This window comes from Chlorocebus sabaeus, chromosome 12 (genome assembly GCF_047675955.1).
Source record: "Chlorocebus sabaeus isolate Y175 chromosome 12, mChlSab1.0.hap1, whole genome shotgun sequence".
NCBI lineage: Eukaryota > Metazoa > Chordata > Mammalia > Primates > Cercopithecidae > Chlorocebus > Chlorocebus sabaeus.
Genome location: NC_132915.1, coordinates 82,793,969 through 82,812,819, shown reverse-complemented (window position 1 = coordinate 82,812,819; position 18,851 = coordinate 82,793,969). Strand labels below are relative to the sequence as shown.

The following is an 18,851-nucleotide window of genomic DNA, read 5'->3' as shown; positions in this document are numbered from 1 at the left end:
TTCCTTAATGGGTACAAAGTTTCTTTTGGGGCTAATGAAAATGTTCTGGATTAAACAGTGGTGATGGTCATACAACATTGTGAATGTACTAAAAGTCACTGAATTGGATACTTCAAAATGGTTAAAATGGTGATATGTAATATGGATTTTACTTCCATTTTTTAAGAAAAGGAGATGTGATGGTGGAAGCAGAGATGATGACAGATATGCTGCTGGCTTTTAAGATAAAGAGGCCATGAGCCAAGGAATACAGACGGCCCCAAGAGCTAGAAAAGGCAGGCAAGCAAATTCTCCCCTAGAGCCTTCCGGTGGGATGCAGCCCTAGCCTGTATCTTGATATTAGCTCACTAAAACTGATTTTGGACTTTTGACCTCCAGAGCTGTAAGAGAATAAATTTCTGTTGTTTAAGGCGCTTAAAACAAAAAACAAACAAACAAAAAAAACACCGGGGCGTAGGGGTGACGGAGTGGACAGAGATGAAACAAGATTGGCCATGAGCTGATAAATGTTGAAACTGAGTGATGGAGTTTCAAGGGCACTCATCGTACCGAATCTCTTCAATATGGTTAATACTTTCTACAATGAAAACATTTTTAAAAACTGAATATACACATATATATGTTAGATCCTGCAAAAAAAATCCTATTTGCAAAGTATTACAATAATCTGTTAAATATTTCAGGGTTTAACCTTGAAATACTGATATTAGATAGTACTCAGTATTCTAGTAAAGCATTTTCATTTATATTCCATATTAGTTTATAAAGCTGTTTTATAATCTGAAACAACAGCATATTTCTTGCAGACTGTCAATGGAAAGCTGCTGTTTCTAGGTAGGAAATCTAGACAAATCTTTCAATTGCTGAATCCTGAAATGTCCAACTTCCTCGTTAGCAATTTATTTGCTGCTTCGAAACAATTCAACAAATATTTAGCGCACATTAAATATTTACATGGCAGAGGCCTATTTCTCCTACCCTTGTCAAACTAATAGAAAATATTGCTTCTAAGCAAAAATAACTACCAAATAAATAAAGGAGCATAGAGACTAAAAGCTTGTCACTAAGCATAGAGATTAAAAACAATAGTCACCAAGTCCAGTTAAATGCAAAGCATTAGGAAGTTGAACCAATGTTTCAAATACTTATTAACTTACCCATTGAGTAAGTTAAATGCAGGTATATTTTTAACAGTACAAAAAAGAAGAAACCAACTAGAAAATGGAGTTTTTATTATTTCATATTAAAAAACAATTGCTGCATTACAAATTCATTCTCATTAATTCCTATGAGTTTACTACTACTCAAAAGAAAACTTGGTACATAATACAAATGTATCCTTCCAGAAACCTTCCTTCATTAAAACTGAGGTAAACATTAAATTTCCAAGAGAAAACTAAACACTCAAGTGTTCACTAAATGTATCTGCTTCATCTTCCAAATCTAATACGTGCACCCATCTAATCATGAAATTGCTCTGCTGTGTAACCAGTGCTCCAGGAAATGAATAAGTGTCAAACCCACTGAACGAATATGGAAGTGGAAAATAGAATGGTGGTTGCCAGGGGGTATGGAGAGCAGGAAATGGGGAGTTGTTCAATGGATATAAAGCTAGTGTTATAAAACATAAATAAGTTCCAGATATCTGCTATACAAAGTACCTACAGTTAACAATACAGTCATCCTCCCTTATCCGAGGGGGATACGTTCCAAGACCTCCAGCAGATGCCTGAAGCCATGGATGGTGCTGAACCCTGTATATACTATGTTTTTCCTATATATACATACCTATAATAAAATTTAGAGACAAGGTGTCACTGTGTTGCCCAGGCTGGTCTTGAACTCCTGGGCTCAAGTGAATTTCCCACCTGTATATACATACCTATATATGCATATGTTTTTTCCTATATATACCTATAATAAAATCTAGTTTCTAAATCAGGCACAGTAAGAGATTCACAATAAAATAGAACAATTATAATAATATTCTGTAATAAGTGTTATGGGGATATGGCCTTTCTCTTTCTCTCTCAAAACATCTTATGGTACTGTACTCATTCTTTTTGTGATCTCCAGCCTGATAACCAAGAGGGCTACTAAGGGACGCACAGGTGGGCAGTGTCTACAGTGTGGATACACTGGACAAAGATAATTTATGTCCTAGGCGGACTGCATGAGATTTCATCACACTATTCAGAACAGCAAACAATGTAAAACTTATGAACTGTTTATTTCTGGAATTTCCATGTCATATTTTTGGTCTACAGGTAACTGAAACCAGGGAAAGCAAAACCACAAATAGGGGGGGAATGACTGTATGGTGTTGCATGCTGTAAAATGTGATAAGAGGAGAGATCTTATGTCACATGCTCATGTTACACGTTATGTACATCTTATGTTACATGTTCTTACAAAAAAAAAAAAAAACACAAAACAGCAAAGGGACACAAGAAAACTTGTGAAGGTGATGGATCTGTTTATTACCTTGACTGTGGTGATGGTATCAGGGGGTATATACAAGCCTATCGAACTGTATGCATTAAATATGTGCAAGGCTATTGTGTATATCAATTATATCTCAATAAAGATTTAAAAAACACTGAGGAAAAAAGTCAAAATGAAGACTTTCTGGCAGCTCCAACTATTACATAATGAAGAAAAACACAGTGAACTGTTGTTATGAGAAGACAAATGTATACACCCAGCATACTTCTGGTTCCAAGATGGCATTTTAAGAACATAAGGTTACTCCTGGGAGCTGTGGTGGTTCACGCCTGTAATCCCAGCACTTTAGAAGGCCAAGGCAGTAAGATCCCTTGAGACCAGAAGTTTGAGACCAGCCTGGGCAACATAGCAAGACCCTGTCTCTACCAAAAAAAAAAAAAAAAGAATTAGCCAGGCACGATGGCATAGGGTGCCTCTAGTCCCAGTTATTCAAGAGGCTGAGATGGGAAGATCACTTGAGCCCAAGAGTTTAAGACCAGCCTGGGCAACATAGTGATACCTTGTCTCTATAAAAAATTTTAAAAATCAGCCAGGCATGGTGGCACATACCTGTGGAGGTGGGAGGATTGCTTGATCCTGGGAGGTAGAGGCTGCAGTGAGCTGTGATCACACCACTGCACTGCAGCCTAGGTGACAAAACAACATCTTGCCTCTTAAAATTTTACATACATATATATATATATATATATATGGAGCCGGGTGCAGTGGCTCACTCCTGTAATCCCAGCACTTTGGGAGGCTGAGGCAGGCGGATCACGAGATCAGGAGATGGAGACCATCCTGGCTAACACGGTGAAACCCCGTCTCTACTAAAAATACAAAAAATCAGCCGATGTGTGGTGGGCGCCTGTAGTCCCAGCTACTCGGGAGGCTGAGGCAGGCGGATCACAAGATCAGGAGATGGAGACCATCCTGGCTAACACAGTGAAACCCTGTCTCTACTAAAAATACAAAAAATCAGCCGATGTGTGGTGGGCGCCTGTAGTCCCAGCTACTCGGGAGGCTGAGGCAGGAGGATGGCGTGAACCCAGAAGGTGGAGCTTGCAGCGAGCCGAGATCACGCTACTGCACTCCAGCCTGGGCGAGAGAGCGAGACTCCGCCCCCCCCCCAAAATTATATATATATATATACACACACACACACATATATATATAATTTTTAAAAAGAACTATGAAAATTCAAGGATGAAGAGGCACCCCATTTTTAAATAGGCAATGGATCTTAACTGATATTTCTCCAAGGAAGATATGCAAATGCCCAAAAGCACATGACAAGATGCTCAACATCATTAGGGAAATACAAATTAAAATCACAATGAGATATCACTGCATATCCAGTAGGATGGTTACAATCCAAAAGACAGATAGCAACAGCATTGATGGAGATGTGGAGAAACTCCTATACATCGCATGTGGAAATGTAAGTTGATGTCATCGCTTCTGAAAACAGTCTGGCAGTTCTTCAAAAGGCCAATTATAGACTTATGTGTGATTCAACAATTACACTCCTAGGAATACACCCCCCAAAAAATGAGAACATGTCCACAGAAAAACTTGTACATGAATGTTTACAGCAACATTACTCATAATAGCCAAAAGGTGAAACAACCAAAACGTCCATCAAGGGTGAATAGACAAAATGTGGTAATATCCATAAACTGGAATATTATATGACGATAAAAATTAATGAAATATTAATATATTGTAGAACATGGATGAACCTTGAAAGTATGCTAAGTGAAAAAACCCAGTAACAAAAAAATCACGTTGTGTATCATTTCACTTACATGAAATGTCCAGAATAGGCAAATCTGTAGAAAGTACATCAGTGGTTGCCAGGGGCTGGGGGATATACAGTGTTTGTAAGTGACAGCTAAGGGATGTGAGGTTTCTTTTTGGGGGTGATGAAAAGATTCTAAAATGGATAATGCTGACGGGTGTCCAATTTTATGAATATACTAAAACCCTTTGAACTGTACATTTTAAATGGGTGAATTATATGTTATATAGATTAAATCTCAATAAATCCTTTTTTTAAAAGGGAAATGAACATTTCTGCATCTTTACTGGGTCTCCAACTGATAAGTTCCCCAAGGCAGGAGTCCTTTGTCTTCCTTATAACCTTCTCAACCCACCCTTTCTTCCTTCCAAAGATGATGCTTAAATAACAAAGACACCTCCTAGCAAAGCTGCTATAAAAATCTTTGTAGCAGATGAGGGGATTGGTTCCTGGTTTGACATTCATACTTAAATCAGAGAGGCTCTCTCATATTAAATCTCTCTCCACTCCAGATATGTGAGTACCAAGAATTTATGAAAAAAAATTAAGTTTCTGCTTGTTTCTAAAGTAGCTTCTTTCTGCTTCTTTCCAGACCATCAGAAACCACACTTAAAGATATTCTGGATCCACCTTGGGCATTCTGGAAACTCTTCCATTCTCTTCTAGTGTCTATGGAAGAGTAGACACTATGTTTCACCAGCAGGTGTCACTGTCTTACCTTTGAGCTTCCAGTACCAACCTCATAGGCACCAGCTGCCCAGGAGGGCAGTTCCCTGATGCATGGTGTGGGCTACAAATAAACAGTGACTTTCTTCCAAAGAGTACAGTACAGAAAGGCAGGGAGAAAGAGTAATGGTACAGTGAAGAAAGCTGACCAGCACTACCTCAAGTCAGGTGATGGAGGTTCACATCAATAGTGATGCACACTGTTGACAGCATGTGCCCTGGATAGGAGGTGATGAGGGTGGCAGCTCGCCTCTGTGGTTTCCTCCCCAAACACATTACCCCAGTCGGGAAAGCCATCAGACAAATGTCAACTGAGGGACAGTCTACAAAATCCCTGACTAGTACTCCTCAAAACAGTCATGGTCATCCAAAAAAGGGAAAGCCTGAGAAACTGTCACAACCAAGAAGAGCCTAAGGAGACATGACTGCTAAATAAAATGTGGGATCCTGGGTAGGAACAGAAAAAGGAACTTGGGCCGGGCGTGGTGGCTCACACCTGTAATCCCAGCACTTTGGGAGGTCGAGGTGGGAGGATCACCTGAGGTCAGGGGTTAGAGACCAGCCTGGCCAACACGGTGAAATTCTGTCTTTACTAAAAATACAAAAATTAGCTGGGCGTGGTGGTGCACACCTGTAATCCCAACTACTCGGGAAGCTGAGGCAGGAGAATCGCTTGAACCCTGGAGGCAGAGGTTGCAGTGAGCCGAGATCACACCACTGCACTCCAGCCTGGGTGACAGAGCTAAACTCCATCTCAAAATAAAAAAAAGAAAGAAAGAAAGAAAGAAAGAAAAATAAAAAGGAACTTGGGATAGTTAATAATGGTGTTTATTTCATAATAATGACTGGCTCATTGTGACAAACGTGCCACACTAATATAAAACGTTAATACCGGATATGAGATTTGAGAATTCTCTCTACTACCTTCACAATAATTCTGGAATTCTGATAATGTTCTAAAATGCAGTTTATTTTTAAAAAATTATTCACTAGCTGCCAATTTTGCCACCTTAAGGTTCTATTTTAAGGCATATTCCCAACTGTTTAAAAGCTACTGTTTCCTCTTCAGGCATGTTTTTAAGTGATTAGAAGACAGAAAAAACAAAACTTCAGGCTCGGAGAGCAGAAAGGGTATGTGGGAAAAAAGGAGATGCTCTGAGAAAGAACTGAGTTCCAGGTGAGAGCCACCATTCCTATCACAGTACTAGCAACGTGGCTCTTTTCACCCTGAAAACCGAGAAAGCTACCAGTGCGTTCACAACATACACAGCCTTTTCTAACCATGGGGAAAAAAAGGCTGGGAGATGCGGTGGTAACAGAAAGCTGGTAGTGCTAGGAAGTTAACATTCAACAAAGGTTTTTGCTGAAAGATAAATCAGCCCCTCTGAGGAGTTTTATGACTCAAACTGCTCTAAGGCCCCCAAGGCCCAAAGAAACATCTGGCAGCTAAACCATTATTATTTCTAGTTTTAACAAAAGTAGTCAAAAAAGTACTCAATATAAATGTTGAGGCCAGATGCGGTGGCTCATACCTGTAATCCCAGGACTTTGGGAGGCCGAGGCGGGTGGATAACCTGAGATCAGCAGTTCGAGACTAGCCTGGCCAACATGGCAAAACCCCGTCTCTACTAAAAATACAAAAATTAGCCGGGCATGGTGGCGGGCTCCTGTAACCCCAGCTACTCAGGAGGCTGGGGCAGGTGATCTGCTTGAACCCGGGAGGCGGAGGTTGCAGTGAGCTGAGATCATGCCACTGCGCCCCAGCCTGGTCAAGAGAGTGAGACTCTGTCTCAAAAAAAAAAAAGATTTATATTTCTTTTGCTCTGGTTCTGTTTTTTAAAAACTGTGCAGATGGAAGCACTGGAGTAGATAAATGTCACGTTGCTTCAATAAATAGAGTTAGGTGGTTTCCTTTTTAAATGAAAAACTGTGGTTGAAATGGATTCTGTACTAGATTTCTGCTCCTGTGCCTAAAGAAAAGCCCAGCCAGCTGCAAAACTGGCTTACTATATAGCAAATCAGAAACCAAAACCTAATAGGTGAAGTATTATATACAGTGTCCATTAACATGTTTTACATACGTTTGCTGGGTGAGTCTGGGATAATTGAAGGGATGAGAGTTGAGCGAACCCCTTCAGGAAAGACAACACAGGACAAGTGAGAAACAAGCTGCAGTGACTTACTACCTACGGGAATGAGATGAGTGGGCTGGGATTCTTCCAGTTTGCTCCTCAACCAGTCAAAATCCTGGTACCTTCGACGAACAGAATATTCTGGCAGGTCAAACTCCACCCGAGTACTCTGCAAAGAAGAGAATGGAAAAAAAATAAGCATAGGGGAAGAGCATATCTTGGCTGAAAGGAAGGAAAAAAAGCTCTCTTAGAATAACCAAACTAGGCAAGATCATATTTTCCTGCCGCCAAACACACCAGCCAAATGGCAGAGTTTACTAACATAGAATAGACCAGTCTGGGACACAGAGCCCAGTTAAAAATTCAAGGAGCTGGAATAAAAATGCCAGTTTTCCGAGATTGCGCCACTGCACTCCAGCCTGGGTGACAGAGAGAGACTCTGTCTTTAAACAGTTTTTTCCCCCTACCCTCAGGAAATAGATTTCAACTATTACCAGAATTGTTTAGAAGCATTTGATTCATTTCCTCCAAGCTTAACTCTAACAATTTCTTTTAGCAAAAAATTCCACTTAGGATATTGCTACTAAATCCAAATCTGTGAAAAGAAAATGTCTCCACCTTCTGCTAAATATGCTGACAAGTTTTGCCAAAGGGGAAATAAACAAAAAGTAAAGATAATAGATCACTGCTCATTTCGAGAGCAGACTAGATGAAAATAGAAAAAGTTCTGCTTGATCTGCCACATTCTGCCAGAACCGGAACCTTGAAACTGTTATATTTTAGATAAGAAAAAAATCTAGAAATAATACAAAAATGCCATTGTATTGCAGAAAAATATTAATAATCTCATCCCTTTTTCTCAATTTTTAAAGTTTTCTGAAGTGTGACTGCAGCACTTCAACAATGAAAATCAATGTTAAATAAAATTAAGTTGATTTATACCAAAACAAGATTTTTACTCCCTTACTGGCCCAAATTAAATCGTGTCTCACATAAGCCATTTTTCCCTATGAGGGTACAGACTACATGACTGTCACGGTTCTCAGAAATTAAAGTACAAGATAAAAATGGGTCAAGCTACATCTCATAAATTTACTCTTTCAAGCCAAAAGTCGGTTTTAATTCACAACACCAAGAAAATCTTTAAGCACATGAATGAGAGTCATTCATCAAAGAAAAAGCTGTGAACAGCTCTGGCATCAAAAATTATGATTTCATCCTCCCCAAAACCTGTGTTCACAGTCTTAGCAAAATGGTGAAGTTCAAGGACTCGGTCTTGGACTGACCCCCAACTAACCGCATTGTTTCCCCTCTTCAAGCCCCAAACACCAGCATATGCCTATGAAACACAATCTTCCCCTGTTCTTGCAAGGGTGAAATGTGGGGACATTCACTCAATGTAGGTAATTGTGACTTATCAGATGATTTTCCCAAAGGAATTAGCATTGTAGGATTGGAGAGAGAAAAAAAAGACAACACTTAAATCCAGAGAGCAAGTCATTGTTGACGAATTTTCAAGCACAGCATGACAGAAATATTGGGAACAAGTGGCCTGATACTCCCATCCCCGCACCACACAGGCAGCGTGGGAAGGACTCTGTGCCTATGCAGTTCTTGCATCCCTAGCAGATCCCTGACTTGTCACTAAGCCTCCTTGAGCCCTACCTAGGTTCAACAGTAAGAAGAGAGTCACGGCAGGGCTTGGTGGCTCATGCCTGCAATCCCTGCCCTTTAAGAGGCCAAGAAGGAAGGATCAGCTTGAGCCCTAGAGTTTAAGACCAGCCTGGACAACAGAGCAAGACCCCATCTCTGAAAAAAAAAAAAAAGTTTTAAATTAGCCAGGTGTGGTAGTGCATACTTGTAGTCCCTACTACTCAGAGGCTGCGGAGGGAGGATCGTCTGAGTCCAGAAGGTCGAGACTGCAGTGAGCTGACTGTGCCACTGCACTTCAGCCTGGGCAAAAGAGTGAGACCCTGTCTCAAAAAAACAAAAACAGAGTTGGAAGGGAAGTTCAAGACCTCCCACCTCCCCCACCAGGCTCCATGTGAGAACCTGTCAATGATTATGGGCTAATGAAAGGCATATATTGAAAGGTGACAAATTAAAGCAACTCATATTCATTGTAAACCAAACTGATGCAAGGCTCTACTTTTTGCCTTCTTAAATGTTACACGATTATCGGCTGGGCGCGGTGGCTCATACCTGTAATCCCAGTACTTTGGGATTACAGGATCCACCAAGGCCGATGGATCATTTGGGGTTGGGAGTTCAAGATCGGGTGTAAGACATTGTTGTTTTGGGGGAGGGTTTTCTGAGAAAGAGTCTCACTCTGTCGTCCAGGCTGGAGTACAGTGGTGTGATCTCGGCTCACTGCAACCACCACCTCCCAGGTCCAAGTGATTCTCCTGCCTCAGCCTCCAAAGTAGCTGGGAATACAGGCGTGCGCCACCACATCCAGCTAATTTTCATGTTCAAGATCAGCCTGGCCAACATGGTGAAACCCCGTCTCTATTAAAAATACAAAAATTAGCCAGGTGTGGTGGCAGGTACCTGTAATCCCAGCTACTCAGGAGGCTGAGGCACGAGAATTGCTTGAGCCCCAGAGGTGGAGGTTGCAGTGAGTCAAGACTGCACCACTGCACTCCAGCCTGGGCAAGAGAGCAAGAGATTGTCTCAAAAAAAAAAAAAAGTTACACGATTAACTAATCATTTCTCTTATGTTTTTCAGATCCATTTCATAAATTACAGTTTATGTAATATTTCTACTCTAACTTTGAAATCATTTTTGGTAACTACAAAAGATAGCACAATAGAACACACGTTTTATTTTTGCCACAACCAATTTCACTTTTGGGGAACAGGCTTTTTTTTTTCCTTCTATTTATTCAGGTTTATACTTATTTTAAAACTTCGAGAAAAATAAATAGAAAATAAAAGATCAGCCATAATTCCCCTAAATAGAGAAAAACACAATTAACATGGCTTATATGTTTTCATATTTTTTCTATGAATATTCATTCATTTACTGATTGTCTGTATCTCTTTAGCATACCTTGGACATCTTTCTATAGCAGTAAGTTCAGATGTACATAGTCTTTTTAACACAAATATAGTATTCCACTGAATGGTTACACGATAATTAAACCAAATCCCCATTTAAGTTGTTTCCAATTTTTCCATTAATAAGCAGTGCTTTCGGAAACATCATTGAGCACCTGATAATTCCCTTAAAATAAATTCCTAAAGATAGAATTGCTGGAAAAAAGTGTACATACACTTTTTAATTGACAAACTACTTTCAGAAATACAGCAATGTATATTCTTATCACATATTATCAGGAAGTAGTTATCTTTGGTGGACTGATAAATGAAAAATAACACATCATCTTTGTTTACAGTTGTTTCTTTAATTACCATCGGGGTTGAACGTCCTTTCAAATGTTTATTGGCCAAAAGAAGAAAGTATTTTTCTTCTTTTATGAGGTGTCTTTTTAAAAACTGTAAGTCCAGCCAGGCGCACTGGCTCATGCCTGTAATCCTAGCACTTTGGGAGGCCGAGGCAGGGAGATAGCTTGAGTCCAGGAGTTCAAGACCAGCCTGAGCAACATGGCAAAACCCTATCTCTACAAAAAATACAAAAATTAGCCGGGCATGGTGGCATGCATCTGTGGTCCCTGCTACTCAGGAGGCTGAGGTGGGAGGATTGCTTGAGCCTGGGAGGCAGAGGTTGCAGCTAGCCAAGACTGCACCACTGCACTCCAGTGTGAGCCACAGAGTAAGACCTCATCTCAACCAAAATAAAAAAAAAAATAAAAATTGTGAGTCAAGTCTTTTTCATTTGTATAAGTTCTTTATTACCATTTGCCTATCATAATTTCCAAATGGTTTGTCTGATACGGAATCTTTCCATCGTTTTATTGTTGATTTCATCCATATTTTCCCTTTATGCTATTTTTGGGGTCATCAATAAGAAGGCCATCCCCACTGCAAGCTTATAAAAATATTCACCTATAGTCTCTATGATTTTCTTTTTAGTTATGTCTAATCACTGCTTTTCTACTTCTAGAAATTTACCACTGGAAAATAATGTCTAAACTGTGGCAAGGATATTTGCATAATGATCTTCATTGCAATATTATTTAAATCAGTGAAGAATCAAAGCAACCTAAATATTCAACAATAAAAAGCTATTAATGAAATTATGGCATATTTATTCTATGGTTGTCAGTAATTTTGTTGGTAAGACTTTTTTTTTTTTTTTTTAATTTAGATAAGAGCCAGGTGTGGTGGCTCATGCCTGTAATCCCAGCACTTAGGAGGCCGAGGCAGGTGGATCACTTGAAGTCAGGAGTTCAAGACCAGCCTGGCCAACATGGTGAAACCCTGTCTCTACTAAAAATACAAAAATTAGCCAAGCCAGGTGGTGTGCACCTGTAGTCTCAGCTACTCTACTTGGGAGGCTGAGGCAAGAGAACTGCTTGTATCTGGGAGGCAGAGGATGCAGTGAGTCAAGATCGCACCACTGCACTCCGGCCCGGGCGACAGAGCGAGACTTTGTCTCTTTAAAAAAAAAAAAAAAAAAAAAAAAGGTAAATACAGTACCCCAGGCTGGAGGGCAGTGACACAATCATAGCTCACTGTAGCCTCAAACTCCTGGGCTCAGGCAATCTTCCCACCTCAGCCTCCCAAGTACCTGGACTACAGGCACATGCCACCATATCTGACTGATTTTGGGGGCTTTTTTTGTTTTTTGTTTTTGTAGAGATAGGGATCTCACTATGCTGCCCAGGCTGGTCTCTAACTCCTGACCTTAAGCAATCCTCTGTCTCAGCCTCCCAAAGTGCTGGGATTACAGGCATGAGCCACCACAACCAGGGTGTAAGACATTGCTGTTTTGTGGTGGGGCGGGGGGGTGGGTTTGAGACAGTCTCACTCTGTTGACCAGACTAGAGTATAGTGGCATGATCTTGGCTCACTGCAACCTCCACCTCCCAGGTTCAAGTAATTCTCCTGCCTCACCCTCCCAAGTAGCTGGGACTACAGGTGCCCACCACCACACCCAGATAATTTTTATATTTTTAGTAGAGATGGGGTTTCACCATGTTGACCAGGCTGGTCTCAAATTCCTGACCTCAAGTGATCCACCCACCTCAGTATCCCAAAGTGCTGGGATTATAGGCATGAGCCACCATGCCCAGCCTGTTGTTTTAAGGGAAAATCAGAAGATACAAAATTAATTGTACATAAGGATTTCATTTACGCTAATATCTGGATATTAAAAATTTAGAAGACAAATTTAAAGCTGATAATGAGAACTGTTCTCTTTATATTCACCCTTATTTCCAAATTTTACACCATTCTCATATAACATTTTTATAGTCTCTCACACACACACAATGCTCATTTTTTAAAAGCTCCTTTAAGGACATCAGGAGCTTAATACAGCAAGAAAACCTTGCTTGATGCTTTGGAAAGCAATAAGGTAAAAAGTTATCATGAAATGGATGCTCAAGGCCAGACGTGGTGGCTCATGCCTGTAATCCCAATACTTTGGGAGACGGAGGCAGGAAGATCACTGGGTCAGGAGCTCAAGACCAGCCTGGCCAACATGGTGAAACCCCATCTGTACCAAAAAAACAAAAATTAGCCGGGTGCGGTGGTCCACACCTGTAGTCCCAGCTACTTGAGAGGCTGAGGCAGGAGAATCGCTTGAATCTGGGAGGCGGAGGTTGCAGTGAGTCGAGATTGCGCCACTGCACTCCAGTCTGGGTGACACAGTACGACTCCGTCTCAAAAAAAAAAAAAAAAAAGGATGCTCGCGCACTCTCTGACCCAGTATTTATTTTACTTATTTTTACCACAATTTGTTCTTGAAAATATATAGTGATAGGTAAAATACGATCAAATGACATAAATTAGAAGTAGGTGAAAAAGATAAAGAAAAAACAAGGACAGAGGGGAAAAAGTAGAGTCAGGAATGAGGCTAGCAAAACACACTCACAATGAAACGCTGCACACCAGCTAAAATTGGGCCAGAGACATTACTTGGAATTTCTGGAGAGAAATACATTTATAGGACTCTCAGTATTCATAAAACAGGCAGACCCGCAAAACTCCAAAGATAAGTTTGTAGTAAATTTTTCCTCCGTGAAATTCAGGATCTAACTTAGGAAAATTTAAAAATATACATTTATCTCTATTTTTGAATACCCATAGTAAACAAAACAAATTTTTTAAAAAGAACGAAAAGCAGGCTGGGCGCAGTGGCTCACGCCTGTAATCCCAGCACTTTGGGAGGCTGAGGTGGGCGGATCACGAGGTCAGGAGATCGAGACCATTCTGACTAACACAGTGAAACCTCGTGTCTACTAAAAGCATAAAAAATTAGCCAGGCGTGGTGGCGGACGCCTGTAGTCCCAGTTACTCGGAAGGCTGAGGCAGGAGAATGGCATGAACCCAGGAAGTGGAGCTTGCAGTGAGCCGAGATCTCGCCACTGTACTCCAGTCTGGGCAAGAGTGCAAGATTCTGTCTCAAAAAAAACAAAAAAAAGAACGAAAAGCATACACACACAATTCCATAATCAGAGACAACCACTACATCATTTTGTTCTATGTCCTTCCACATCATGTGTCCACAATGCAGAATGTCCAAGGATCACAAGGTCATGGACAAACACGTCCAGTCAGGTCTAAGAACAGGTGACCAAGCACAAGAGTCATAGTCCAGAAGACTCATTTTTGCTAAGCTAGAAGTGTAACACCATCACTCCACGTGAAAATGTCCCTGGTCAGTTCCAGACATCCCTGGCAATTTTTTTTTCCTTTGGAAATTCCACATTTTAGAAGACCCAGCACAGAATCACAGTCTAATCGGTCACCCAGCAGGGCACTCCATCTACTGGGCCTCACTCACCCTACCACATAAGGTCTCCCCTTATGCCCCAAGAGCTGACGTGCTCAACAACTGTGGCCCAGGGTCTTTCTGAAGAACGTCCATTTGATCCAAAATTTACAACTGACTCACTCCAGAGAGACGTGGTCTTTATCAGAAGCGCCATCTGTCCAGGCCACAGCTGGGTCTTAAGAATTCTAGGTTGGCCGGGCGCGGTGGCTCACGCCTGTAATCCCAGCACTTTGGGAGGCCGAGGCGGGCGGATCACAAGGTCAGGAGATCGAGACCATCCTGGCTAACACAGTGAAACCCCATCTCTACTAAAAAAAATACAGGCCGGGCGCGGTGGCTCACGCCTGTAATCCCAGCACTTTGGGAGGCCGAGGCGGGCGGATCACAAGGTCAGGAGATCGAGACCATGGTGAAACCCCGTCTCTACTAAAAAATAGAAAAAAAATTAGCCGGGCGCAGTGGCGGGCGCCTGTAGTCCCAGCTACTGGGGAGGCTGAGGTAGGAGAATGGTGTGAACCCGGGAGGCGGAGCTTGCAGTGAGCCGAGATTGCGCCACTGCACTCCAGCCTGGGCGACAGAGCGAGACTCCATCTCAAAAAAAAAAAAAAAAAAAAAAAAATACAAAAACTTAGCCGGGTGTGGTGGCGGGCGCCTGTAGTCCCAGCTGCTCAGGAGGCTGAGGCAGGAGAATGGTGTGAACCTGGGGGGCAGAGCTTCCAGTGAGCCCAGATCATGCCACTGCACTCCAGCCTGGGCGACAGAGCGAGACTCCATCTCAAAAAAAAAAAAGAATTATAGGCAACCCCCATCTCCCAACAAAGGGATCTCTTCCCTTATCAAACAAAAACCAGCTAGTCCCATTCTACCTCAAAACCCCACTGCCCTGAGAATGACAATTATAGAGGCTTCCAGCTCTTCCTCCTCACGCTCCTCTGCCTTCCTTTCTTCCGACATGGACTTCCACTTATCTCATTCCTCTCAGATCTTTCTGCCAAGCTCTCTGGAAGACCCACGCTGTAGTTAATAAAGTCCTGTCATTCTTCTGCCCATTCAAATTCTGAAACCTGGCTCTCCCTGGGAATGGGGCCTCCCTGCCATTGGTCCCACTGTGAGCTGCTCGCATTCCACAAGCCTCACCCAGCCCACAAGGCCAGGAGCTGCTGCTGACATGCTCCTCATTCCACACAGCCCCGGACCACCATTCCTCCACCACCCTGTGAAAACCCTTCTGAGGTTCGTGTCATCCAGTGACACACATCCTCTATCCCTCCACACAGCTGTCATCCACTGACAGCTCTGCCATTTCTCCTGATGCCCTGAAGATTCAAGCAACTGGCTCTCAGGCTTCCTTTCCAAGTCCTTCTACAACCTAGGTGCCCTCGAGATCCAGGTGGCTCTCACTCACAACACCAGCCTCTAAGCAAGCAATGTCTCCTTCCATTCCACAGCCTCTCCCCAGACTGCCACCAGGCAGAAGCCCACACATCTCCCTCTAAACGGCATCCCTTATATTTCACGCTCTTCCACTTCCCAAAATCCCTGGCTTCTCAGCCTCTTGGGACCTAAAGTTCCTAGACATTCCATCCATTCACGTCTTTACTTCCTTCCTTCTTCACTCAGCATCTGTTCCATGGCCCAGAACTTCAATCACTTACTTACAGCAATATCTAAACATTCCCTCCGCACTGCCCATTCACCTCGTAAAAACCCACTTGCTCTACCAGACCTGAGCATGTGGGCACACTGCTGGAGGAGAAACAAAATCAAACAAACACACGGACAGACACGATACATTCTACACCGAGACCCTCCAACATTGCCAAGCACTCTTTTCATACTTCCTTAAGTCAGCTCACTCCCACATTGTTCGAATCATTTATTAAAAAGCCCATAAAAGTAAGCCTGTAATCCCAGCACTTTGGGAGGCCGAGACGGGCGGATCACGAGGTCAGGAGATCGAGACCATCCTGGCTAACAAGGTGAAACCCCGTCTCTACTAAAAAATACAAAAAACTAGCCGGGCGTGGTGGCGGGCGCCTGTAGTCCCAGCTACTCGGGAGGCTGAGGCAGGAGAATGGCATGAACCCGGGAGGCGGAGCTTGCAGTGAGCTGAGATCGGGCCACTGCACTCCAGCCTGGGCGACAGAGCGAGACTCCGTCTCAAAAAAAAAAAAAAAAAAAAAAAAAAAGCCCATAAAAGTTTTGAAAATTTCTAATCCCCAATTCAAACCACCCCCACCCTTAGAAGACTTCATCATCTATTCAGAGAGAAAACTGCAGATATAAGCAAAGAACCCCTTAACTTCCTGCCACAAAACAAACTTCCCTTCCTTCTCCACAAACAATGGAAAAAGTACACCGCCCCTTCAGCGGCAACTCTAGCTTCCTCCGCCTTCCTGGGAGCCTCCATCCTACTCTCCAGTCTTCAACCGAATGCCTTCTTCCCTACCAATACTGGGCAACTGGCACTTAAACAAGTCTCTATCATCCTTAAAAACAGCAGCAGCCCCCACCAAAAAAAAAAAAGCCTCCCTCTCCCTCAAACCCACACCCATTTCTGACCACTGCTCTCTATGCTTGCTTTCATTGCCTAAATCCTAACACGCTTGTCTTCTCTCTCATCCCTCACTCACTCTAACCCACCTGGGTTCTGCATCACTACACCAATGAAACTGCTCACACCACAGTCAGCAATAACTGTGTCATTAAACTAACGTCCACTTTGCATTGTACGTAATTCAGCCCCTAAGCAGCATTTAGACTCTGTTGACCACTGAGGCATTTAGAAAGAGGAATTAGTTGGGGTGTTATGGCTTTTTTTTTTTTTTTACTCCACTGGTAATGAGGCTAAACACAAGAAAATAATAACCCCTGAAGGGAGCTGAAGGCTCGCCTCTGTTTCCTCACCCTCAAGTCTATTTCTGTATTGTCAGTTTCAACCACATAGGCCATGCTACTGGACCACAGTGCTGGTTATCAGGGTCATCCCTCTCTTGAAAATCATGTCTTTTGGGCTGGGCGCGGTGGCTCACATCTGTAATCCCAGCACTTTGGGAGATCGAGGCAGACAGATCACCTGAGGTCAGGAGTCCTGTCCAAAATGGTGAAATGCCATCTCTACTAAAAATACAAAAATTAGCCAGGCATGGTGCTGTAATCCCAGCTACTCAGGATGCTGAAGCAGGAGAATCACTTGAACCCGGGAGGCAGAGGCTGCAGTGAGCCAAGGTCAAACCACTGCACTCCAGCCTGGGCAACAGAGCAAGACTGTCTAAAAAAAAAAAGAAAGAAAGAAAGAAAGAAAATATGTCTTTTGGGCAAGATTATTAATATTTATTATCTCTAGAATCAGAGAGACCTGGACTCAAGTTCTAGCTCCACCACCCATGAATTGCATGTCTTTAAGCAATTTTCTTAACATCTCTGTCTCTCAATTTTCTCATTTGTAAGATAACAGTATTTATATCTACTTCACTGAGTGTGAAGATTAACTGATAATATACGTAAAGCATTTAGCACAAAATAAATGAGGGTGCATCCATACAATGGAACACTATTGCAGTCTTATAAACAATAGAATAAAAGCATGCTTACTGGCATTTCCAACATAAAAAGATATTCACAATGTATTAAGTGAATTGGCAGTATACAAAACACTCAATTTTTGTAACTGGATGAAGAAAAGTAGTATAGAAAGTCACCAATGATTATTTACTGCTGGTGAGCTTATAGGCATTCTTTTATTGTTTTAGGTTACTTGCACTTTCTTTTTTTTTTTTCTATAATGAGCATACATTACTTATATAACATAAAAATAAAAGAGTTTCAACTGCAAGAAAGTACAGTGCATGGTAAGTGTCCAATAACTAGCTGCTGTTACGATGTTACTTTCTTGGAGTCTGCAGAAAAAAAGAGCCAGAAGCTGCCTGCCCTAAGAAGGCCTAAACTGGCTCTCCACCATTGGGGAGAGAAGATACTGGTACCTTAGATTTGGGTGGATAATTCTTTGCCTACATTGGCTGTCAGCCCTCACTCATTTTAGCTCAGGCGAAAAGAGCTCTGTACTTTGTCCCGTCCTGGTCATCAGGAATCTGAATTAGGACTAGAGCATCAAAGCCTTAAGGTAATAAAGCAAAGCATTTGAACAACCTTGTCCTCTGACCATTAACTTTGCTTGAGGACCTCAGCAGAAGTGGAAGGCCCAGGACAGGGTCAGGTGTTGGGATCCCATGTTCCTCCTGTTTGTCCTCTTTATCTCATTCTCACACACCCCTATGATATCCTTCAATACAACTTCAGAAAGAAGCCTCTGAATGCACCACCAAAATATAAACCCGGCGTCACTATTAGAAACAGGAAAAGAAGACAACTCTCGTTTGAGATCAGAAGTGAAAGAAATGATAAAAAGTAAAACTCAGTTCTGCAACAAGAGGTGCTGGCATCACAGCCAAGTGAAAATGTGCTGCTAGAACTTGGAATACGTTACTCTAAGGCATTTAATGACTTACAGGAAATCAAGCCCAGGAGAAGGGACAGAAATAAGAACAAGAGGGAAAAAGGTAGGGAAGGAAAGAGAAGCAGCACAGGAAAGACTGGTGAGTTGCAGCTGCGCGTTAGCCTCTGAATCAGTTAATGGCAGTCCTGCAGTATTTGCATTCTGGGGCAGAAGAATCAAGAAGACAAGGGAAAATGTCACAGTGGGCAAGCACTGCTGTGCCAGCAAGGTAGTCACTTTGTCATTTGGCTGTTTACAGCACCAACTCAAGAAAAACAGGCTTACCTTTCACTGACAACAGGGTAAAAA

The 18,851-nt window shown here is 42.2% G+C and overlaps 1 protein-coding gene across 1 annotated transcript in view; it reads right to left on the bottom strand.

Moving 5' to 3' along the window:
- SNX30 (sorting nexin family member 30) overlaps positions 1–18,851 on the bottom strand; it is a 124,937-nt gene that overhangs the window by 51,682 nt on the left and 54,404 nt on the right. Inside the window, 1 exon segment of the mRNA XM_007968393.3 lies at positions 7,202–7,312. Coding sequence (XP_007966584.1) covers positions 7,202–7,312 — 111 coding nt within the window.